Raw genomic sequence first — 26440 nt, forward strand, 5'->3', positions numbered from 1 at the left:
GTAAACACATGCTGGATGGACGTCTTTGACTGTAACACCGTGTCTCGCTGTTTCTTCAGCATCTCGCGCAGTGTCAAGTAAAAAAAAAAAACTTAAAACTTGACGTTTCAAAAACGCATGTCAAGGCACCTGTGTTCTGTTTCATCCATTGTTTTGCACCTAGCTTGTTTTTAGCACAACACCTTGTTTTTAGGTATCACAAAGGCTGTGTTTACACTGTCGCAAAAAATCTGATTTTTTACTCACATCTGACACAAATCGGATATTGTTGCACACATGCAAATGGAAAAATCCACAAGAGATTGGATTTTTTTTGCATCCGATCTGAGCCACTTCCAAATGTGGTTTTAAATGAGATACATATCCGATATCTGGACATCTGATCTACGTCTAAACACGCATATTCAATTCCCCTTGGCTTTTCCTAACGGTGTGTCCTTATGAAGCAGACGTGCCAGTAGGCGCTCGCACAAAAACTCAAAGCTTCTCCTGTTGAGGCCGAAATACCCACTTCGCTGTCGTCAAACGTGTGGACTTGGTCCCACCACTCCTGACTTCTAGCCCTGTTTGGACGGGATTAGTTTTAAATGTGGACGTTGGGTAATGTAATAATTACCAGAGTTTCCCAGTAATTTTAATCCTGTGTGAATCGGTCATGTCAGTAATTTTCCCAGACTTCTTCTGGACTGTGTATTCCCCCGCCGGTAAAAATTACAGCGTGATTACCTACTATAAAACGGCCTGTAAAAATAAACCCTGGTAATATTTATCCCATGCGAACTGACATAAAGCCCATAAATCTGCACTTTCCAGCACTTGAGTCCTTTAAATTTTGAATATTTATCCATGTAAAAGAGGGATGTGTAAATAAGGGTGAGGCATGAGGGTGAGTAAATAAGAGAATTTTCCTTTTTGGGTGAACTATCACTTTAAGGTCTGTGCAGACCTCTAATATGGACTCCTTTAATGGTGCTTTGTACTTTTTAGGAGCTTGATCAATTAAATGGCCATTCATTTTGTTGTATGGAAAGAAGCAGCCTGGACATTAGATAAATGTCTACTTTTGTGTTCCATAGAAGATGAAAAAAAATGCAGGTTTTGAATAACATGAGGGTGAGTAAATGACACAAATTTCATTTTTTGGGTGAAGTATTTTTACATCTTTATCTTAAGCAAAACAACACTAAATGTATCTACTGTTCATGGTGATGAGCATAGTAAAATAAAACCTTTAAAACCTGGGATCTGTTACAGGTTTTCTACATACACAGCGTCCTTTATAGGAATTATGCTAACTGAAATGAAGCTTCATATGTGACTGATTTGAAATGCTCTACATAAGTAGTAACCCTGTTTACGATCACTCACAGGCACCAAACAAATAAATGTTATAAGACAGCCATGGACATCCCCTACCTGTTCCTGCTCTGTGTCAAAGTCGTCATCCTCAGCACCAATGATATTTGGGACCACACGAGAGGAGGGGCTCCCCACACTTGACTGAGAGTCCTAAACGACAAATGCACATTTCACGCACAGAACTGAGAAACTATACATGTCAGCACGAAGTGAAGAGTTCACTCACTAGATCAGGTGTGTCTTCCGCGTCCGGTGAAGGGCAGGAGTTGAGGCTATCATGGGGTGTGGTCTTTGGGCTGTGGCAGGGGGTCTCTCTTTGGCATGGGCTCTCTGGGACAGGACTAGGAGTAACCTGTATGGATTCAGAGGAACCAGTATCAGAGCACACGTGTGAAATGTGGAGGGTGAGGCTGATGGAGGTCATTGGTTCTGGAGGGGTACTGACAGGGTTCGTTGTGTAGTTGGTCCATGACGGCTCCGTTCCAGCACTGCCCTGCCAGGAAGGGGGCCGATCGGAGTCTCCCGCCCCATCCTCCAGTTCTCTTTCACCTGGCCTTGGAGGTAAGGAGCCGTCCTACAACATAAATACAGAAACTCACGAAATGTTTGTCATCCGCTGTCTCTAATGGCACTTTTCCACTGCACGTTACGGTTCGAATCGACTCTGCTCGCTTTACTTTTCTGAGATTGCTTTTCCACTGCAGTTTAGTGCCGCCACAACATGGGTGGGATTATAGGCTGATCGTCATAGTTGCACCGCCTCTACTGCCATGACATCATCTTAAACGCGACACAGCAGGGCGATACAAGATCAACAAGACAGAAATGAGTAATAATGCACAGCTTCTGTGTGTTTGGACACAGTCATAGCTGTCCATGCACCGAATGAATGACAATCTGTAATTAAACACTTGCTTGTTGTATTTCTATGTTACATTAAAGCTCACAAAATTGATAATTAAATGAGAACAATCGACAAGTAAAACTGTCCAATTGCAGCATAAAAATTTTGATGAACCTTATAAGGATGCAGGCTTACCGATCCCACTAATATATAATATCTATCTTTAACTGAAATGTGTCTCGATCTTTTCAAAGACATTAAAAGAGAAATTGGTAACACAACAATAAGGCTGTATTTTTTCCAACAACATTAGTAAACATGTACTAACAATGAACAATACGTTTACAGCACTTTTATTTCTACATATACTAATACACTTTTAAAGGTAAGCTATATACATTAACATTAGGTAATGCATAATGAACTAACAATAACCAATTAACATTTATCAAGTAAAAATAGTGTTCATTTGATCTTTCATTATAAAATTTGAGTACTTGCATTCATACTCTGTGTTTCATGTGCTGCCTGGTTTCAAGGCAGCAAGACACAGCCGGTGAAGTGTTCCTGACTACTGCGGTGGAGTGGATGGGCCACGGCTGTTTACTACCTCGGCAACAACCAGCGTGACAGAAAAATAGGACAGAAACCACAAGCTTGACTCAAAAATGACTCAATTTACGAATGCAACTCCTCTATATGTTTAATGAATACTGACATCCAAATTGAGTAACGTTACTCATGCCCATCCCTAGCTACTTGCTACAGTTTTTATCTATCTAATCTAATGTAAACCTTATATCTGTTTTATAAGAGTTTATTGAATTTTGTGACTGAATCAATGAATGTGGTGAAATGTCGCTAGCGTCAGATTGCTAGGTAGATATTTTAGTTCAACGATGTACAATTTTCTGTGAACATAGGTTGATTATGGCATATTCTTTTTAGCTACGTGGGTCCAAGCACCTCCAACCCTAGCAAGAGGGACTGGAAGAAGCATCACTTGATGGCCCCAGCACTGTCCAGTATTTGATGTCTATCAAGTAGAACACTTTCAGATTGAATCGATATTTGTTTTCAACCCCCATGGTGAAGTGTATATCCTAATATGAATACATAAGTATGTAGCTGAAACTAAGGAAGTTGATGTAATGCAATTTAAATACAGTTTCCTGTTGCGTGTCCTCATTCTGGCAACCCGCATGAGCTTAGAGTCTGGGGCGGGGCAGACAACACATTTTGAATTTGGACTGCAGAACCCATTTCAAACGCTTGTTGTCAATCTTACATATAGCACCTTTAAAGGAATATTCCAGGTTCAATACAAGTTTAGCTCAATCGACAGCATTTGTGGCATAATACTGATTACCACAAAAAAATAAAAATAAATAAATAAATAACTTTGACTCGCCCCTCCTTTTCTTAAAAAAAAAAAAAAAGAAGCAAAAATCGAGTTTACAGTGATGCACTTACAATGGAAGTGAATGGGGCCAATCTGTAAATGTTAAAATACTTTTATTTAGCCACAAGACATAAACAATATGTGTGTTAAAGGTGCACTACCTTGGCTTAGAGTGACACCTAGTGGCCTAGATGCTTCATTAGTCAAACACAGTAGTTTTCAGTTACCAATGCCATTGTACAAATTCACTATGCATAAAAATTTTGATGAACCTTATAAGGATGCAGGCTTACCGATCCCACTAATATATAATATCTATCTTTAACTGAAATGTGTCTCGATCTTTTCAAAGACATTAAAAGAGAAATTGGTAACACAACAATAAGGCTGTATTTTTTCCAACAACATTAGTAAACATGTACTAACAATGAACAATACGTTTACAGCACTTTTATTTCTACATATACTAATACACTTTTAAAGGTAAGCTATATACATTAACATTAGGTAATGCATAATGAACTAACAATAACCAATTAACATTTATCAAGTAAAAATAGTGTTCATTTGATCTTTCATTATACCTCATGCATTAATGTATGTTAACAAATCAAAACTGACTGCAAAGTGTTACCAAAACAATTTTCATGCACAAGTTGCATTTGGTCATTAATTAGTTAAAATGTGATTAGGTTATGTCTATGTTTAGGTGATTGGAGTGCTTGGGAGTAAATGAAAACCACAATTATACACTGATTTAAGTCTAAACAAAACAAATGCTACTGTTAAAACTACAAAGGTTATTGTCAGACCACTCACTGCTTAAGCCAAGCGCACACTACACGACCTGCAGTCAGCACCCTGTGACTCACAATCGTTTTCCATTGTGCGGGAGTGCACACTTACAAGACTGATCTCTGAGAGTAGAGTCTCTGATTTCATGCTTTCCAATACCTTGCTCTCCTCTTGCGCTCTCTATATTTAATTGGCCGTGCCTCACTGTCGGTCACTCACTCGTCGGGAAAGTGCGCACCTGACGACAAGACGTCTAGATATCTAGCTGGTTTGAAATCTGTTGTAGGGTCTGCAACTAGTCTGAGTGTGTCACAAGAGTGGGCAGACTACATGGCCGTTGTTGATTGTAAGATCTGAGACATCTCGTCGCAGACCAGTCGCCGACTCAAAACATCAAAGCAGATGAATGTAGTGTGCATAAAGCTTTAAGAACTCTACAAACTGAATAACATCAGAGAGATGCAGAAAATGTGTGTGCATGTATGGGTGTATGTGTACCTGTCCAGTCCCAATGGGCTTGCTGAGCTGCTCCTGGAACTGTGGAATGTGCTTCTTGGCTTCCTGGATTTCCTTCAGTAGTTTAGGTGTGGGGATCCTGCTGTACTCCTCCGTCATGGCCTGTAATTCACACCAAATCCAGATTCTGATCAAACATCTCAGTGCGCTCTGAACGCTCATTCATTTATCGTCATATAGAGGATATGAGATTGAAGTCTTTGTGAGCCGTCACAATGTCACGTGGTTGATGATGTGGCACTTATGTATGAGCTTAATGCCAGTCTTAACCACAGATGAGTCAGTCTATAATAATAGCTTCAGTTCTGCAAATTAAGATACAGTAATACTTTCCCATTATTCTCAATCATAGTGTGTTTTACATAGCAGCATAACAGTACAGGAGAGTTTCTCAGAACATGTTCCTTATTTTCAGTCTGACTGCTCGATGTTAAAAAGAACATGTCTGGTTATTTCCAACTTATTGTCACAGACAATAATTCCTACTGCTAATGTCATCTTAAACCCTTATGAGTTTCTGTCCTTAATGGAACACAAAAAAAGAGATGTTAGGTAGAATGCTAGGTACTTTAGTCACCATTCACTTTCAGGGCATCTTATTTCATACAATGAAAATTAATGGTGACTAATACCAACAATTTGCCTTTTGTGTTCCCACAGAAGAAAGGAATTATACAGATGACTGTATAGTCATTAGGGTGAGTAAATGATGATTTTTTATTTTTTTGGCTGAACTACCCCTTTAATAATACACTTATAATAGAAGCTTAGCAGGCAACTAAAAGCAAAAAAGTGAAACTTCAGTTTTTGTTAAAGCACTTGAATTAATTCTTCAGTGAAAAAAACGTTTGCTGTTTGAGCTGTAAAGTTGACTAAATCATCTTTTTGATGTGGGACTACTTTTCTAGGTGGATGAACTTCTGGTTATGCACTACCAATGTAATTCCTGTCGTTGGGGTTTGCAGAGCCAAGCTTCAAGTAACAGTGCTTTATGGATAGTTACTTCACATCCCTTCCATGTCCCTGATACGCTTCTAAAAAGTATGTAAAGGGACAGTTCACCCAAAAATGAAAATTCTCTCATCATTTACTCACCCTTATGCCATCCCAGATGTGTATGACTTACTTTCTTCTGCTGAACACAAATGAAGATTTTTAGAAGAGTATCTCAGCTCTGTAGGTTCATACAATGCAAGTGAATGGGTGCCAAAATGTTGAAGCTCCACAAATCACATAAGTCAGCATAAAAGTCCAAAAGTTCAGTGGTTAATCAATATCTTCAGAAGCGATAAGATAGGTGTGGGTGAGAAACAGATCACTTTCACATTCTTGTGTTTTTGTTGATTCACATTCTTCATGCATACCGCCCCCTACTGGGCAGGGAGAAGAGTTTCAAGCAAAAAAGGACTTAAACATTGACCTGTTTCTCACCTACACCTATCATATCACATCTGAAAATATGGATTAAAACACAGGAGTCATATGGGACGTTTCACTGCCCGTTTAAATACAGGACAATGGTCTTTATTTCGGCCAAAATACGGGATGTCCCAGCTAAAACGGGACAGTTGTAAACCCTAGCAGCAACAAACATTGCATATGCCACCTCTCCCATTTTTTAAGCCGTTGTCTGTGATAAATGTGTTCATATTTGGATACTGCCCACAAACAATGGCAAAACATCTATTGATAGACTCTCACACGGTAAACATCCACATGCATCGTTACTATGACAACTAATGTGGACGTGCAAGCAAAAGCAACTGCAGATCTGTCCACATATACCCTGCAGTGTTAAAAAACAGTCAGTTATTTATTTAGTTTTTCCTGCAGTGTGAACAAAGCCAAAGCAGCAGATGAGTGAGTGATTGGTGACACGAGTGGAGATAAGACCTGTTCATTACTGCTCTTACCCATAAAGACAGAGGGGCTGATTTGCGCTCTGAGGGGCTGGGCGAGGAAGAGGAGCGGTCTGGACCGATGAGTCCAGGGGAGAGAGGCCCCTCCTCACCCTCACCGTCCGACAGGGGGATCTGAGGCAGTCCCGGCGGTCTCCCCAACACGGTCAGGGCTACATAGGAACCCGCTGTATACACATATACAAATTAAGTTATACAAAAATAAGAGGTTAATTGCACACACAAAAAGAGATTAATGGGATACTTCTACACTAAAATCGTCAATGGTACAATATTGTATTTCTTAAAGGGATAGTTGACTCAAAAATATAAATCAGTCTGCTCAGCCTCACCCTACATTCTTCTGTGCAACACAAAAGATGATGTTAGGCATTATGTTAGTGTTAGTCACCATTCACTTTCAATGTGTCTTTATTCCATATAATGAAAGTGAATGGTGACTGGGACTCAAATTCTGCTAAACATCATCTTTTGTGTTTCATAGAAAAATGTCATACAGGAATGGAACAACATGAGGGTGCATAAATGGCAGAATTTTTTATTTTTTAACTATCCCTTTAAAAGGTGAATTAGTTCAGTCAAATGAATAAAGTGAAGGATAGGCCACTTACATTTTATTAGCTTTACGACTTCTACATGATTTGAATGTGTTACTAATGTCCCATTGACCTGTATGAAAAAGAGAACCATGTAAAACACACGTATTAAATTAAAATCATAAATGACACCCAGTCCATTACAGAAGCATTAAAGGAATAGTTCACACAAAAATGAAAATTCCCTTATCATTTACTCACCCTCATGCCATCCCAGATGTACAGTGCATCCGGAAAGTATTCACAGTGCTTCACTTTTTCCACATTTTGTTATGTTACAGCCTTATTCCAAAATGGATTCAATTCATTATTTTCCTAAAAATTCTACAAACAATACCCCATAATGACAACGTGAAAGAAGTTTGTTTGAAATCTTTGCAAATTTATTAAAAAAAAAAAATGAAAAAAAAAAAAAATCACATGTACATAAGTATTCACAGCCTTTGCCATGACACTCAAAATTGAGCTCAGGTGCAGCCTGTTTCCACTGATCATCCTTCAGATGTTTCTACAACTTGATTGGAGTCCACCTGTGGTAAATTCAGTTGATTGGACATGATTTGGAAAGGCACACACCTGTCTATATAAGGTCCCACAGTTAACAGTGCATGTCAGAGCACAAACCAAGCCATGAAGTCCAAGGAATTGTCTGTAGACCTCCGAGACAGGATTGTATCGAGGCACAGATCTGGGGAAGGGTACAGAAACATTTCTGCAGCATTGAAGGTCCCAATGAGCACAGTGGCCTCCATCATCCATAAATGGAAGAAGTTTGGAACGACCAGGACTCTTCCTAGAGCTGGCCGCCTGGCCAAACTGAGCGATCGGGGCAGAAGGGCCTTAGTCAGGGAGGTGACCAAGAACTCAATGGTCACTCTGACAGAGCTCCAGCATTTCTCTGTGGAGAGAGGAGAACCTTCCAGAAGAACAACCATCTCTGCAGCACTCCACCAATCAGGTCTGTATGGTAGAGTGGCCACATGGAAGCCACTTCTCAGTAAAAGGCACATGATAGCCCGCCTGGAGTTTGCTAAAAGGCACCTGAAGGACTCTCAGACTATGAGAAACAAAGATTGAACTCTTTGGCCTGAATGGCAAGCGTCATGTCTGGAGGAAACCAGGCACCGCTCATCACCTGGCCAATACCATCCCTACAGTGAAGCATGGTGGTGGCAGCATCATGCTGTGGGGATGTTTTTCAGCGGCAGGAACTGGGAGACTAGTCAGGATCGAGGGAAAGATGAATGCAGCAATGTACAGAGACATACTTGATGAAAACCTGCTCCAGAGCGCTCTGGACCTCAGACTGGGGCGAAGGTTCATCTTCCAACAGGAAAACGACCCTAAGCACACAGCCAAGATAACAAAGGAGTGGCTCTGGGACAACTCTGTGAATGTTCTTGAGTGGATCAGCCAGAGCCCAGACTTGAACCCGATTGAACATCTCTGGAGAGATCTGAAAATGGCTGTGCACTGACGCTCCCCATCCAACCTGATGGAGCTTGAGAGGTCCTGCAAAGAAGAATGGGAGAAACTGCCCAAAAATAGGTGTGCCAACCTTGTAGCATCATACTCAAAAAGACTTGAGGCTGTAATTGGTGCCAAAGGTGCTTCAACAAAGTATTGAGCAAAGGCTGTGAATACTTCTGTACATGTGATTTTTTTTTTTTTTCGTTTTTAATTTTTAATAAATTTGCAAAGATTTCAAACAAACGTCTTTCACATTTTCATTATGGAGTATTTTTTGTAGAATTTTGAGGAAAATAATTAATTTAATCCATTTTGGAATAAGGTTGTAACATAACAAAATGTGGAAAAAGTGAAGCGCTGTGAATACTTTCCGGATGCACTGTATATGACTTTCTTTCTTCTGCAAAACACAAAGATTTTTAAAAGAATTGTTCAGCTCTGTTGGTCCTCACAATGCAAATGAATGGTGACCAGAACTTTGAAGGTCCAAAAGGGACATAAAGGCAGTATAAAAGTAATCCATAATGACTTCTGAAGCGATATGATAGGTGTGGGTGAGAATGAGATCAATATTTAAGTCTTTTTTTACTAAAATTCTACACTTTCACTTCCACATTCTGGTGTGGAAGTGACTTTCACATTCAGCCACATACTGGCTGAGGCTGGTCAAATGTGGAGATTTATAGTAACCAAGCACTTGAATATTGATCTGTTTCTCACCCACACCTATCATATCACTTCAGAAGACATGGATTTAACCACTGGAGTCATATGGTTTACTTTTCTGCTGGCTTTATGCCCTTTTTGGATCTTCTGAGTTCTGGTCACCATTTACTTGCATTGTGAAGACATACAGAGCAGAGATATTCTTCTAAAAATCTTAATTTGTGTTCTGCTGAAGAAAGTCACACACATCTGTGATGGCACGAGGGTGAGTAAATGATGAGAGATTTTTCATTTTTGGGTGAACAGTCCCTTTAAGGGATCACTGCATTATGTGTTGTATTTATTAAAAAGGTGCACAAAGTAAGTTTTTCCACATTAAAGGAGTTATATACATAAAGAAATTAAGAGTACTTGTGCCAAATAAAGTTTTGGCAATTTCCTTTTTGTTTACTCTAACACCCACACAGTATATACATTACCTAGAGCATGAAAAACAGTGTTTTTGGCGTGAATTTGAACATCGACACAATTCCACGTATCAGTTTTTAAGGGTTTCGATGCTATCCATATTATTTATTATTCTCTGATACTTTCAGTAGCTGGAACAAATTAATCATGGATAACAAATTTGCCTTTAAGTATACAGTGGGATTAGTATTCAAAAACGTTGACTTTTTCGAGATGCTGCATCAAAACAATAAAAATTAGCTTATTACACCTTTAAAAGTCCTGGTAAAATATCTGTATCATTTTTTGTAAATATAAGCCATATTTCTCCATGCTGCCAGCAGGTGGCACAGCGAGGTACCGGAGACATCATGTCCACAGGTGAGTCTGTCTGGACAACCTCTGTGTATTGTTGCTCCAGGGCTTAAAGACACAAGCCCCTTATAATAGTTTCTGAGGTTGTCAGATCCAGTAGGCTGCACCCCTTTTGACCTGAATCTTGACTACTGACATTCAAATCTATTCCACAGATTTATAAATCTGAGCTAAATCACCTTTATGATTCGGTCGCCTGTCTGAACACCAGCTCGCATGGCAGCTCCATCTGTTTGCAAAAGAAGAGAAAAAGTCATCACATCTTTTACTGGAATGGGAAAAAGATGTAGATACTTGTTTGTTTTTTCAAACAGAATTTTTTTTTAAAAATTTTTACTTTGTAAATGCTTAATTTTGGAGATGGTACCATGGTCATACCATTCTTTGAAGAACTTTGAGGTACCATGTAAATACCACTGCATATGAATATGGTAAACATTCAGTACCATGGTATTACCATCTGATACCATCACTGTATTACCACAGTACCGTACTTTTGTGTAAGGGTGGTCACAAGTAGTATTAATACAATCTTGTACTGCCTTGCTGCAGTGACTAGGCAAATAAACTATGTATTTAACACTGTTAGAGTCTTAATTACATTGTACTGTAGTGTTACGCAACTGACTAATTATCCAAGCCTGGGTAGTTAAATGAGTCAAATGTGTGTTAAAGTCAATTATATTTATATGATTTTAATGTATGCTCAAGTTGCAAAGGGCCAAACAAGAATGACAAAAAAGGGATTTAGTCTTTCTTACCCTCTTTCACTAGCTGAACAAACACAGGGTTATCTCCACTCACTGTCAGCCCAAAGCCATTCTCATCTTTCTGGATGATAACACAACGCTGCACGAGCCCTGAGAGAGAGAGAGAGAGAGAGAGAGAGAGATGGAGTGTCAGTGTTAAGGATTGGAAAGATATGGAGTGCTCATGAGAAAGGATGAGGACTCGGCAAGTACCAATCAAGGAGCTGGATAAAGTTGAGTGTGTTATTTCTGGTCACACATAGTGGATGTGTGTATGTGAAAGATGTTCAAACTGAATAGAGACAGGGTAAATGCACTAAAACTGATTTCCTAAAAGGCCTTGAGCATGCCATGTGCACTCAGTCATAAAAGAGCTTTTCAATTATATAAACACACAAACAGTTTCTTTTCCTGTTCACAACCATGCTCTTGACCTTACAGGACATCTATGTAAGAAAACTATAAAACAGTTTTAAACTCAAACATATGCACTGCAAACCCAACCTCATTTTAGAGAACAAGAATGTTCAAGGAGAAATGAGTCAAACATTTAGTGCTAAAATCAACTTGAAACTACATGAGGCTATTCAATGAGAAAAACAATGTAGGGCAGGGTTTGATCCATTGCAAATTGATTGGATCATGAAAAGTCATCTCAATATGACAGATGGTTGGGGGGGGAGGGGTTGTAAAATAAAAGCGATGGCTGAGGAAAGTCATTTCAAATTATTATTTTGATGAAAGTGGACACACTGATGAATCGTACACAATTACACAATCTGTCTTTCAGATGAGACATTAAACCGATCTCTGTGGTCATTAAACATCCCAGGGTACTTCTTGTAAAAGAGTAGGGGTGTAACCCCGGTGTCCTGGCCAAATTACCCCCACTGGCCCTTCTCAATCATGGCCTCCTAATAATCCCCATCAATAAATTGGCTCTATAACTCTACTCTTTCCTCACCACCAATAGCTGGTGTGTGGTGAGCGTACTGGCGCACTATGGCTGCCGTCGCATCATCCAGGTGGATGCTGCACACTGGTGGCGGTTGAGGAGAGTCCCCTGTTCACTGTGTAAAGCGCTTTATGTGTAGTGTCCGAAAAGTGCTATATAAATGCAACATTCATTCATTCAATTAGACCAGGAATGTGAATTAAGAAAGTAAACGGTAAATTTCATTCATTTTGACTTTAAACTGGAACACATGTACAATCCCAATGTATGGGAAATGCTAATAAAATATAAATAAGAACAGATCCCTCATCCTTGCACAGCCATTTAGCAACAACCATTTAGAAACACCATAAGTACAGGAAAGAGCCAAGGTGATCCCAAAAGCTAGCGAATTTGCACAAACAAAGATTTATTTAGGGCAGATCATGGTGTACCTACAAGTTTTGTATATCTGAATCTTTATTTGCATCAGGGATGTGCATGAGTAATCGATTAATCGAGTACTTAAAGGGATAGTTCACCTAAAAATGAAAATTCTCATCATTTACTCACCATCCTAGCATCCCAGATGTGTATGACTTTCTTTCTTCTGCAGAACACAAATTAAGATTTTTAGAAGAATATCTCAGCTCTGTAGTTCCATTCAATGCAAGTGAATGGGTGACAAAAGTTTGAAGCTCCAAAGTCCACATAAAGAGAGTATAAAAGTAATCTATGTGACTCCAGTGGTTAAATCCATGTGTTCAGACATGATATGATAGGTGTGGGTGAGAAACAGATCAATACTGAAGTAATTTTTTATTATATTTTAATTATATTTTATCATATTTCTTCTGAATATATGGATTTAACCACCAGAGTCGTCTGGAGTACTTTTGTGTTGCCCTATTGTGGATTTTGAAGCTTCAACATTTTGGCACCCATTCACTTGCATTGTGAGGACCTATAGAGCTGAAATATTCTTCTAAAAAACTTAGTTTGTGTTCAGCAGATGAAAAAGAGTCATACACATCTAGGATGGCATGAGGTTGAGTAAATGATGAGAGAATTTTCATTTTTGGGTGAACTATCCCTTTAATCATCTTTAAACATTCGACTAGTAAAAAGAAAAAAAAAAGAAAACTCAAATACTGCAATTATATTTTCCTCTGCCTGCCGTAGGCAAAAAAGGCTTCTAACCCCTAAATCTTGCCATTACAACTCAATGCACTGGTTGGCACTGTGGATGCATGAAATTGTTAAAGAAATAGTAACCAAAAGAAAAGTCTGTCATTATTTGAAGTGACTATCGCTTCTGAAGACTTAAAATGTATGTTTCCATGTGTGATTGCAAATGTTTTTTAATCTAAATATTGTTGTTTATGCACAGTGCTCATTTTCATAAGAAAAACAGGTTCAAAGGTTTAAGGTTGACCTTAAATTTTAAATATCAAGCAATCGATTACTCATTTTCTTTTATGTGTTAGAGTGCTCAACTACAAAATTACTTGAAATGCCCATCCCTACATTGCATACACAGATTCTGCCATTAAGGATCTGCCTACACAAATGCTTAGTATAGAAACTGTCAAGTTTAATGGTGGAACTGACTGCAAACTTAAAGTTTTTACATGGACTCTGCTTTTGTGAACAGTGGAAGTGAGGGAAAAACATGGTGACAACGAGATGACAAGTACCTCACCAGACCAGGCCATATCAGTCTCCAGTGTGTTTACAAGCAATGCTTCAGAGTAGCTCATCAGCCATTTGTGTGTGTGATGCTACAAAGTGCATCTTCACCCCTTATTGTTTCTAACACAACAACACACCCTCACACATACATTCACAAAATAGATTTATAGTGTCTGGATGTTACGTTGGGCTAGTGACAGATCAATAAATCTGTCTGCAAGGCCAACTATTTGGCTGATATCTGGCCATTTTGAAATGATTGCATCTGCTGAAAACTGTCTCCACACACTGTGAACTCCAACAACTCCCAATATCAGCAAAACCCTGCCGTTCTGGTGCTGAGTTGTAGCTAAGGGTGTGTTCACACTTGTAGTTCGGTTCTCTTGGTCCTCTTGGTCCGGACCAAAATAGAAAATGATACATTTAGTCCTGGTTCGCTTAGCGTTCACACTGGCATTTTTAACACCGAACCTAAAGATAGAAAACGAAAGGCATCAGGAAAAATTCACAACCTGATTGGACAGCTTTTATGACATATTTTGCGACGGAACTTGCCGAACATCCAAAACAATGCTGGCTGCTGGACTAAATGCGCTCGTTAGATTTATATATGTATATATGGTTGCATTTTTACCAGCTGAGAACAAAAGAAGAGCTAATAAAATGTGTAAAGGAGTCAAAACAGGAATTCCTCTGTTGCAAACAAATGAAGATATGCTGCAAGGACGGCTGACGGCGGTTCCGAACTGTAATGGGCAACATAGCTCCTATGATGAGAAGAACCAGGTAGGCTTGAGGTTAGTATTAGGCAAATTACTTCCTGTTTTTGGTCCATTTAGACGTCTTTGGTCCATGTTGCATTCATATATCAATTGAACCGCACCAGAGTTCGTTTGGAAGCAGACCAAGACCCACTATTCAGGTGGTCTCGGTCCGCTTGTTTGGTGGGCACCAAGGTTCAGGTGGTGTTCACACTTGTTCATATGAACTGCACTAACAGAGCAATTGCACCAGAGTTCGTTTTAATCGAACCAAACCTGCCAAGTGTGAACTCACCCTAAGTCTATTTCTGTTTAACAATTTGGGACCTAAGCAAGTTAGCTTTTTAAAGGAAGTTAAGTTCTGTGGAAATCTGTGCACTGTGCACTACACTAGTTATGTTTTTCTAGAGCCCTTCTATTTTGGAGATTATTAAATCAATAAGCAAAGGAAGGGAAATGTGTTTATTTAAACCTATTTTCTGACATTGGGCAAACTACCAATAACTATTACCACAATCCATTGTGCATAAACTCCCAAGGGGCAAAGAGAAGTAGAAGTTTTCTTTTTTTGGCTAGGTGATTTGCAGTTGTGCTAGTGTTGATCTAATTTGTCTGAAAGAACAGCATAGGGAGCGTAAAGACAAAATCTAGACGTTAAAGGGGTCATGACACAAGGAACACATTTTTCCTTGATCTTCTGACATGTAAGAGTTCACTGTACAAATAAAAACTTACTGTAAGTTCAGAACTCAAAATGTACTCCTCAATATAGAAAGAGCATCTATTTTAACCAAGCTGCGAAATTGGCTTTTCCCTAATTTGTGACATCACACAGATAAATGCATCAGCACATGACTGCCTCTACAGCAAGACATCAATACCTACTTTTCCATTATCACACCCTTGGCCTGCCTGCCCACTGGCGCTCAGTCAGAAAGATGAAGAGGAGACGGGCCTCCTATTTCTCTACACTAAACGGGACTTACACAGGACACCTTCTTCTGTCCATCTGGACTATTTTTAAAGTTTTTCTACATAAATACGCAATAAAACTGCGCTGACCATTATCTTGCATCTTGTGCCGACTTTGAAAGACGCGATGTCAAGGTTCAACTCTAAAAGGAGACCCCACTTTTGCATCTTGCTCTTTGGAGTGTAAACACTTCCTGGATGCGTTCTTGCGCCCACCTGCACTATTTTTGTTCGTCTGTCTATGTAAACATGCACTAGATGGATGTTTTTGACCGCTCTGATGTGTTTGCGGCAATGTGCGGTACAAACTCAACTTTTAAAAACATGTCTGTTCTGCTCCATTCCATTGCTGCCACTGGCTGGCTGGGAGAACCATGTCTCGTCCAGAGTAAACAGATGATGAAAGATGTGAGATGTCGTGCCTGTGAAGACCAGCCTCTCTGCTGTGGCCTCTATTGAAACATCCCAACATCAGGAAATTGTGACTAAAGTTTAACAAAATTCCTGATCACATCAGTGCAGGATGTGTGTGAGAGTCATGGTTTACCATGCATTGAATTATCTATGTGCATCATGTTTCACCGTGGATTGTATTATGAGTGTTCGGCTCATTTCAGCGTGGACTGCTTGTGAACCAGCCGCAATATGATTCAAGCTTAGTAAAGGAACTGTTATTGAAAGATGGGACAGTTAAAAACACTACTGGACAGAAAAACGGTAAGTAACAAATTCCATTCATGAATGTTTCATGTCATCATGACTGTTTGATATTTATAGTTTATGGTGCTGCGTTGCTTGAGTGAACAGTTTGATACAATCAGTATGAAATGTTGAGTGTGCATTACGTGTAAACCCTAAAATTTTGCTTTTTATTGTTGTGGAGGTGAACAATTCTCTTCCAGTTGAGTTTCAAATACAGTATTTATGGCTGTATTCGAGGGGCTGCATGATGTTAGCCAATCATAACAGCGAGAGTTTACATTGAAGTTTAAAGGAGACGGACACTGAGGTCAAAACCGAGCATCCAGACAGCGGGCCAGAGACATGGTGGAAAATGATCATATATTACTGAATTATGACAGTTTTGGTGCAAAAAAACTTTACTAACATTAAAAGTGTACCTCAGGGAAAGTAAGAAGTACATTCAGAAGTGTTGAATTGATAATCCAAATCCCAAAAAATAAAATTTGTAGTAAGCTACAATGAGGCTAAAGGGTGATGTCCTTAGCCCATGTGCTAAGCATTAAAAAAAAAAAAAAAAAAAAAAAACGTGGGACAGTGACTCATCTCTCATATCCTGCATGGAAACTGTCATGGAACACGACTCAAGGATCTACTCCAAATTTTCTAAGAGGTAGGCACAGCATATTTGAAGCATATATGAAAACTTTGAGTAAAAGAAAAGTCCAGCCATGCATCAAGTGCTAAAACTCTTGCACTATAAATGGTAACGTGTCCATTTTAGAAAGACGAATTATTGTTTCAGATTGACCGAAATCAAACTTTTAAAGTACATCTAAACATACTGAATGTGAGAAACAAAAGTAATATTCAACTTTGTGTTGGTTGTCAAAACACTGCATTAAAGTTAATATTCTTTTTTTATTATTATTACATTTAAATCTTAATTAACAAACTTGGTCTTGGTGTTCTTGATCAACTAACCATTAGAATTGGCAAAATGAAATGTTTCAATATGGCATTTCTGTTTATTGATGTTCATACAGAAGTTTACAAAGACTTAAATGAGAATATAAGCTTAAACTCCGTCTAGAATAGAATAGATAAAAAGTGGCTAACAGGGTGTGAGAGAGACTGTAGCGGAAAGGTTAAGGCACCATGTAAAGGGCTCAAGATCACCAATAATTAAACATGTCTCTGAGTGGATCCAATTCGTTCCTGCACCAAGGTATTGCCCGCCACTAAAATACGCAGAGGAACAAGTGCAATAAATGTGTTTTGGGGACGGCGAGGAGAAGAATCACACAAGCGCACACACACCACAGCATAACCCCAAAGCAGCGACAGTGACTCCAAGACTCTTACCACATGACTCTGGCCATCCGACAGCTACTACACTTTGAACAGGCAGATCTGAGAACAGCCAACATGCGGTGCACATATGCACACACAGACAGCAGGAAAAAGCAAAAGAAATAATAAGATTAATGAAAAGCACATTTAATAAGAAAAAAGCAACTGATATATTCAGTGGCCATCAAAAGTATTTGGACACTTGAGCCATGCATAAAAATGAATTAATGTCATTGCATTAGATAACAAAATATCAAAGCAAGTGGCATCTGCAAACAAATGATGCTAGACTTAGAACTAACTTGACTTTGAGCCTTTTTCTTTTTTTTTTTCAAATTACTTTTTACCAACTAGTCTGGTCCCAAGGTGATTTTTAGTGGATGTATGAAGACAGTACCCTTTAAATTCACACAAGTCTCCAAGCAGATTAGTAGAATAACTACAGGACATGTTCCTCTAATATTTGGCAACCAGACTGTGTCTAAATACTTTGTCTGCATTCTGAACAGTATATCCATTATTTTATAACTTAAACTTCTTTTTGTGAAATATTTTGCATGGAAAGTGTGCCTGCGCTATTCTTTAAAAAGAATGCCATTTGGTTTGATATTTTGCGAATACAATAGCATTCAGATTTTTCAATCTAAATACTTTTTGGGACCACAGCAGGCTGTATTACTGATGTAAATAAATGCATTCACAAATCTGCAGATATTCAGCTACCACAACCGTGTTCATGAGACACACAAGCTTTCACCAAATTAAGAGGCATTTTGTCCTTGACCAACAGACACTCCTTCCTTTCCTCCCAAATCAATTTATAAAGCGATGACTCAAACGCATCTGAAACACACCCTGCACATCCTCCTTGATGACTCAGCTAGATTCCTTGTTAAAATAAGCAGCCATCCTCAACTGAAAATTCCCTCTAATCGCCGCACAGCTGTGCATACCTACAGTCTCTCCGCGGCAGGAAGAGAGAGCGAGAGGGATTACAGCCCTGTGACAACATCCGGATCTTAGGATGTGTCGGGCCCCTGACATAATAGCATAACCAGGCTGCTAAAATGATATCAAGTTCAAAGCATTGGGAATGAAAGTGTTAAGCTGTCATATCGCATGGCAACATGGTTGTTGTGATGCTTGATTCTTTCATTTCAGTCATGTCTAGTTAATCCTATGTAAGATTATAGATTATAAATGAGTCATTAAGGACCTATAGAGTGCAACAGTCGGGTTCAGGAAGTAAAAATCCCAATATTTTTTTTCCCCCCACTGGGGAATTGATTTTTAACAATAACTTATGAACATTTATAGACAGAAAAACAAGAAAAACTACACTACCCATGATATTGCAGAGAAGGATCCACCAAATCAGCAAACAAAGTGCACCAAAAGAGCTCTGCAGTGACCACAAACTCCCATGACACACTCAAACTGGTCTCCCTATACTCTCAAATTACATACATATTTGTATATATTAGAATATTTTGCAATAAACGTAAAATTTATTAGTTTATATACTTATAAAAAAGTTTTAAATCAGTAGTTTTATATTTTTGTTATAGTTTTTAATTCGATAACATCAGTCGCAATGCTTCATAGGATAGTAGTTCATGCCCTCGTGAAAGATGTTAAGTATTCAATAGGGACGATATGGTTATCTCATAATTCGGTTCGATAGAGTATAAGATATGACAGAAAACGGGTTATTTCTTGAAAAGTTTTTGTGCAAAATGCAAATAATAATTTCTCATCAAAATAAAGTTCTTTAATACACAATATAAATGCTCAAATTTTAAATAATAAGAGTTTCTCATATGCCTTTCTCTATAAGAAAAGTATAAAAAGAAAAAAAAAAAAAAAGAAAAGTAAAATAAGCCTTCAAAAATAGTGGGCTACATTCAGGCAGAACAAGCAATAGAACTGAACAGAACCTGTCCTGAAAAAGTATGTGGAAGTGTTTATTTATATATATATATATATATATATATATATATAATTTGTTTGTCTTGATTATTATAATCACATTTTAACTTTTTAAAAATATACAAATTCTACATTCTATCAATTAATATTCTATCATGAACTTTTATATGTAAAAATTATATGAGCTGTCAATGTTTGAAGTAATGTGTACAATTTAAAAGTAAAAAAAATTTAGTTTACATTCATTTGTATAACAAGAGCAAAAATGGTACTGCAACTCACAGACTCGCGCACACACAGGTGTTCTGGTTCATTAATAAGAGAGAAGTCTCGATTTTTAGCGCTATGTGATTAAAATGAATATTTCTTTTTACGGTTTTATTTGACTGTAAAGAACAGTAATGTTGTTGAAAGATGCATCATTCAATGAAATTGGAGTGCATGATCTCATCTTTGATGGACACACATTACACGGAAGAAATGGTCAGTTTTAAACTCAAGCACTTTTCAACAAAACAAGGCGATTTTAAACTAAATTCAAGCACTTAAAGCACTTCAAGGACCTTGTGCGTATCCTGTAAACAGTGTAGAAAAAGGGCAGTGAAGTAAAATCAAGCTAGAGAGATTATGATGTTTAACGTGTCATTTAGCTTATGATCACATCGACAGAAACAATTTAGCAAATTTCAAAATATCGAGTTTTGCCTCGATATGGTTCGTCATTTCTTGGTTCGCGATACATCAAAATTCGATTTATCATCCCATCCCTAGTATACAATCTTGAACCTTTATCTTTTTGCTAAAAAATTGGTAATGTATTCACTATACTGACGTTTTTACCTGGACAGAGTATCGCTCTGATGAGCCTGATTCAAATCCAATACCAAAAGTTAGTTATGGTCATGACCTTCAAGCTCAAAGAATGACATTAGAAACTAATTCATCTGAAAGAAGGTGCTATTAGTTGTTAAATCTTATCCGTTTGACACCTTTTTAAGTAAATAAAGTTTAATGAACTGGTACATTCGTGTATTTCTAACAAACGTTTTCTAGTTATGCTGACCTAAAATGACCATAAGTTGAATTTACTAAAAAGCGTGATGCAAAAATGCTACACACTGTATACAGTTTAAGTAAATCCAACACATAATTTTTTTTCGGTGAGGGCTGGGAATTGAATTGGGAATATTATAATCAATATGTATTGCGAATATTGTAATTCTGTGGTGCATTGTAATTTTATGTTATGATATATTTAGCTGGTAACCCCTATTTTGCTTAGAAAGAAAATGTTTATATATACAGTCGTCATACACTGAGGGCGTGTTTAAGCGTGGGAGAGCCTTCCAGCAACAGAAGCCAAAAGAAGAGCGCTTGTTTCAAGACACTGTTTCAAAACCTTGCATGTCAATTAGTATTGACACTTTTGATGGAAATTTCCTAAAGTGATTTTACCTGCATCGCTCTTACACCACGTCATAACCAGTCGCTACGCAATCGTTTCCAGCAGCAGCAAGCAAAATATCTGTTCACGCTAAAGAAAATGCTGTGCAATGCATCAGAATCAAAGACAATCAGAACTTGATGTTTAATATATGGTTATGATGAGCTGGATTTTAGACTATTTCACAAGAGATTTCACTGTGGGCAGGGATACCCAGTGTGACACTGTATAAATAGAAACCAAGCGATCAACAAATTCTCCTTTGTTGCTGCAGTCGGTTAGGACAAAACCTCAGATTTACATGGAAGAGATGGCTTTTATTGCTTGTCGCTTTACTGCGTAGAGTCTGGTTAGGACACTGTTTAAGTGTGATCAGGCCTTATGGGTTGCATTGCTTAATCTGATTCATGAACATGTTATTCAAGAGGTGGCCAAAAGTCAAAGTCAATGTTAAGTGTTTAAACAAGGTGCTAGTCTGGCATATAAATAATGACTGACGTCCCTGTTGCCGCCTTGATGTCACAGGCCTTTACATGCTCCTAGTGCAATTATCTTAACGCAGACTGAAGTAGTCCAGCAGCAGCTGTTCTTATTTACACGTCAGGTCTGCATTCAATCTCTCTACCAAAAAAAAAAATCCTCAGACAAGCAGATCACTAGTGTTTAATGCAATGTACACAATATCTGCTGACTCTACAAGCTGTCAAAATCCAGACACACACATTTTGCTCTGAATTATCTGAGCAAAATGTTTGTAGATTGTCTGGTACTTTTTTTTTTTTTACTTACTTGTTCTTTAATATTGGGTCTAATGACAAATGACATTTGGTGGGTCTCTAAAGAATTGCACCCAACAATGGCATTACACCACAACAAGTAACAATGTTCACAAGAAAATTAACTAAATATTTTAGTGTGTTGTTTGCATAAATTATTTTACGTAACAGACAATTATTCACCTGTTCTCGCAAGAACTTGAGCTGTTTTTAGCACTAAAATCAACTCAAGTTCTTGCGTGAACACACGTGGCACTGTTTAAGAACTACTCTCATCATGTTCATGAATGTGTTATGCAAGACTTTCTGACCAAAACCTTTCGTATGCCATCAGAAGATTTGGAATATGAAGGACAACTCACGTAAACTACTTTTAAGTAGGAATATCATAAAATATCGATACATCGATTACTGATCGGCACGTTATTTTCTTGATACGTTTTTGAGGCATCAATATATTAACTTGAGTCAACATTAAAATCAGAAGCCTAAATTGTATGCTTTCCAATTCACTGTTTATTAGCCTTAAGTTTAATGTAGTCTGGCATAATAGCTTTGGGAAACCACAACATTTACCGAAGCCAGTCACACACCGGACGAGAAGCACCGCGCCGCTTCACGTATAGAACAAGGCACAGGTATTACACACAGGAGTGTTACACAAAGTTGTGAATCTAGTCAACATACACACAAAAGTTACCAAGGTTTTGTACTTGAAGAATAATCAAAGTGACGTTGATGAGTTTGCAGGTTAGTGTATGAAACATGTGAAAGTGCGCAAACTGAATGATTAGAAATGGTGCCATTTATTATGCAGTTTCTCTGTATGTAGCCTTGAATAGGTTTCTTTCAAGCTGTCAAACCACAAAAAGACATACTTGTAACTGAAAATGCATTGTGTAGGCTATATGAAAGATACATATACACAATATATCATCCAGTAATGGCTAGAGTCAATAATCTATGTCCTTTGATAATGATTTGGGTCGAATTTAATGGAAAACTACACGAGTTGTGCTCCATGGCACTGCAGAATTTTGAACAGCCTCTGGAGTCGTGGAGGTGGAGTTGAACCTTCATGGAAAATAATTGTTTCGAATTTTACAACGCACCATGTCATCCACCAGACGTGTGCAGCGCGTTACCTCTTTTACGTTACCCTGCCGCTCACACTTTACCAAAGTTGTATTGAGAAATATGTATGAAGAGACAAAAACTATTGTGCAACGAGTAGCCCTATTAATATATGAAAAATGGCAATACAGATGAATAATCATCAAGAAAATGTTCTGATTATCGCTGCGTGAAAAAGCCTACTTTAAGATACCTAGGTCTATCTTCTGTGTTCAGCATAAGAAGGTCATACGGGTTTGGAACGATATGAGGGTGAGTAAATCATGACAGAACTTTCATTTTTGTGTGAACTGTACCTCTAAGCTAATTTATTTTTATTAATTATGTTTTATTGTTAGAGTGTATGATTGTTTAGTTTATTATTGCATTATAAAGCATAAATAAAATCAGTTCTGCATATCAGTTATCGGACAAAAATAGATGAAATATGTCTTTTGTTAAAAAAAAATACCAATTTATTTGTCCTAACCAGTCACAACAGCGACAAGTCATGTTGTTGATCGCTTGGTTCTTATTTCTGAGGCACTGTGCTGGGTAGCTCCGCCCACATTAAAAAGTCATTGGTCCAAACAGCCCTGAATATTAAACATCCAATAGACTCCAATTGGCTTTTACTGTGTTGCATCACCCAGCAAATGTTTGCATATATTATGGACAGACAAATTGCTTCTCACTGGAAAATTGCAGTGTGTTGGTTAAGACACAGTGTAACGGTTTGTCAGTTACTTTGAGTTTTCAAGAAACATTGGATTATGCTTCACAAAAATTCATGAGAGAGAGAGAGAAAAAGAGAGAGAGAGGACTATGCATTATTTAAGAGATGTCTTCATCTTTCAAATACAGACAAATAGGAGAGTTCTTACTAGGGATGGGCCCGAGTACTCGAGTACACGAATACTCGGAAGTGACAGCAATGATCGATCATGAAAACGATGATCGAAAATGAAAATGCTTGACGTGAATTTTCACTGAATTCGAAATTCAGTGACAACTACCTGACACCTACACTACGTATCAAAGAGGGGCCTTATTTTTAATTTTGAGAGTGATTACGTTGTGATTTTCAGAGGTACCTTGATTGTCAACAGAGACATCTCATAGCAACCAAACTGCTAAACGATGCTGCAATGATAACGTTTACGATAATCAAAAGAAAGAACATCTGTCTCTGCAAACGTTTGCTAAACACATTTTATTGTCATATAATGTAGAAACTTTGACTTATTAATGTATATTATTTAATAAAAGTGAAGGTTTAACATCTCTCTCGGTGCCGACATATGTCACACACCTGCATTTCAGCGAAATCAGAGTTGAAGATTTCTGCACAAGTTGCAAGTCCAACATAAAGTGGCGTTCCATTGCAGTTTTCCCAGTATTTAGTTTAAAATTCCAAGTTAAATGGGAGGAAGCATGAATCATCACAGCAACAAACTCCAACGGAGCACAGCGTGACTTTCTGTCCGGGGCAGAGACGGTGCTCTACTCTCTGGAGAAGCGCACACACACACACACAAGGCAAAATCTTTTTTCAAATATCTAGATGGAGCACAGCTGAATGTAACAGAACGCAGGGTCTTCAAAACTATTTTCAACGTAACATTGCATTTTAAAAACGCGATGATTATGGTGTCACAGAAACCACAGTTGGCAGATTCACTGTTCAGAAACAGTGGTGCGCACTTACTAAACTTATTACGGTAACCTGAAGGAAGAACAGAGATGCATGTTCTGAGCATTGTTTCATTGAATTGACCAGCGAGTCTTCACATAATGACAAAATATCATGCATTATATTTTGATTATGCCCTCTTTTGTACTTATTGTAACAGACTACATTATAACAGCCAACGTTAATGAATAGACATTGGAACAATGAGACACAATGCAGCAGCCAAAGACATATGACATATACATACTGTATTTGTACATGTCTATGTACTCAAGAGTACTCGAGTAGACAAAATGCCCATCCTTAAGTTCTTACCTGTGGGGTCAAACTCATGCGAGGGGGGGACTGATGCCTTGTCGCTCTTGGGCTTCTTGTCTGGGGGATGGTCTTTGCTGAGAATACTTCCTGTCCTGTGCACACACACACATACACACAAACGGGAAAAGGGTCGCCATCAATGCCAAATCAGGCTATTCTTATCCAGCAGCATACAAAAACTAGACAGGAAATGTGGATCCACTTACAAAAGGTCACACTCATGCCCCCTGTCTAAAAACAGGCGCAGAGAGACCAGACAAAACATTTCTGACCAACACAATGCAAACTACTGTTCTCTGAGAATTCAGCCATTTATTACAAAGACTTGTCATGACACCATAACAAACCTTGTAAATACGGGAGGGCGGTATAAGCAAAGTCTTACATCATGGTATGAGTAATTTAATATCACAGTAACAACATAACACGACATAAATTTTGCTGGAAATTCAATGACAATTTAGTTTATACAGTATATTAACGAACTATGCAGTAATGTCCATTTTTGGATAATCTAGTGAATTAAATACTTCACAAAATGAATTTTATTTTTTATTTAGAATTTGATGGACGTAGACCAAAAGATAAGAGTACTCAAAACAAATCTATGATTAAGTCTGGCCTCAGTGTTCAAACAGATTTACTTAATGCAACACGAGTTTAAAGCAATTGCTGACAATTCTACCGTTGCAGGGTATATAATGTCAAACTTGAGAGAACACTATTCAATTTCCATATTTACGTAAATACCTCACTGTTGTGGGGTTAATGTTGCAATTCTGAGCGTTTTATATCCACACTGTGTCACACTGATATCAGCAACAGCATCAGTGTTGTGTCTACCCTCACCAGCCCCTATCTCTGTCTGCAGAAAACCGGCATTAGCTGTCTGTTGGGCTGCTATGCCTCTCTCTGTAATGGCACTATGAGGGTGTTTGGACTCTTTCACTAAAGAAAGAGTTACAGGAGGCATTGCACTCACCTGCTCGCTTTTTTTGGAAACCTGGAAGACAAACAAAGTAGTTTTCAGAAAGGGTGAAACAAGTAATGCAAATATGCTAATGCTAATAAAGTCTGATCATTGCAATTACTGTATTTTAAAGGTACACTCAGTAATTATTTCCCTATTAAAAAAGTTTTACTCAAAGAAATGAATTGTAATTTTGAAACATATGTATAAAACTTATGACCACTCACATGAGATGAGGAGGGCTCTAGTCATATCAGTAACCTTATAAAAGCAGTTTTGTTCCACATGGGGGAGGAGCGCCCTCGTGGGGGCTGCCATTTGTAGAATCACATGACCAGCTGAATACTACTCGCTTAATCTCAGTAACCGTCTTGTTGTTGTACACTTTAACTCTTGGATTAAATTAATCATGACTGATTGTGAATAGTGAATTTCTACAATGGCACCTGTAACTGAAAACTATTGATTTTGAATGTTGCTACATCCACACCACTAGATGTCACTGTAAGTCTAAGATGACACAAGCAAAAAGTTACTGAGTGCACCATAAAGTGTTCACTTTAAAAATGAATGGATACATAAAGTTGGAAAAATAACTTGATTTTTACATGATTTTTCTGAAGAAAATGTGAGTGGTGCTTGCCCATGCAAAACACGCTAAGATGC

The 26440-nt window shown here is 38.1% G+C and overlaps 1 protein-coding gene across 2 annotated transcripts in view; it reads right to left on the bottom strand.

The window, feature by feature from the left end:
• The window catches only part of LOC127439835 (rho guanine nucleotide exchange factor 12-like), a 130094-nt gene that overhangs the window by 45954 nt on the left and 57700 nt on the right, over positions 1-26440 (bottom strand). The window contains exons 2-11 of one of the 2 annotated variants that reach the window (XM_051696066.1): positions 25787-25807; positions 24802-24896; positions 11151-11249; positions 10569-10618; positions 7447-7504; positions 6830-7002; positions 4899-5018; positions 1805-1933; positions 1586-1711; positions 1417-1509 (exon numbers count right to left, since the gene is read on the bottom strand). In XM_051696066.1, coding sequence (XP_051552026.1) covers positions 1417-1509; positions 1586-1711; positions 1805-1933; positions 4899-5018; positions 6830-7002; positions 7447-7504; positions 10569-10618; positions 11151-11249; positions 24802-24896; positions 25787-25807 — 964 coding nt within the window. The remainder of the gene's footprint in view (positions 1-1416; positions 1510-1585; positions 1712-1804; positions 1934-4898; positions 5019-6829; positions 7003-7446; positions 7505-10568; positions 10619-11150; positions 11250-24801; positions 24897-25786; positions 25808-26440) is intronic. The other variant, XM_051696067.1, reaches the window with a different exon arrangement.

This window comes from Myxocyprinus asiaticus, chromosome 4, assembly GCF_019703515.2.
Source record: "Myxocyprinus asiaticus isolate MX2 ecotype Aquarium Trade chromosome 4, UBuf_Myxa_2, whole genome shotgun sequence".
NCBI classification, from domain to species: domain Eukaryota; kingdom Metazoa; phylum Chordata; class Actinopteri; order Cypriniformes; family Catostomidae; genus Myxocyprinus; species Myxocyprinus asiaticus.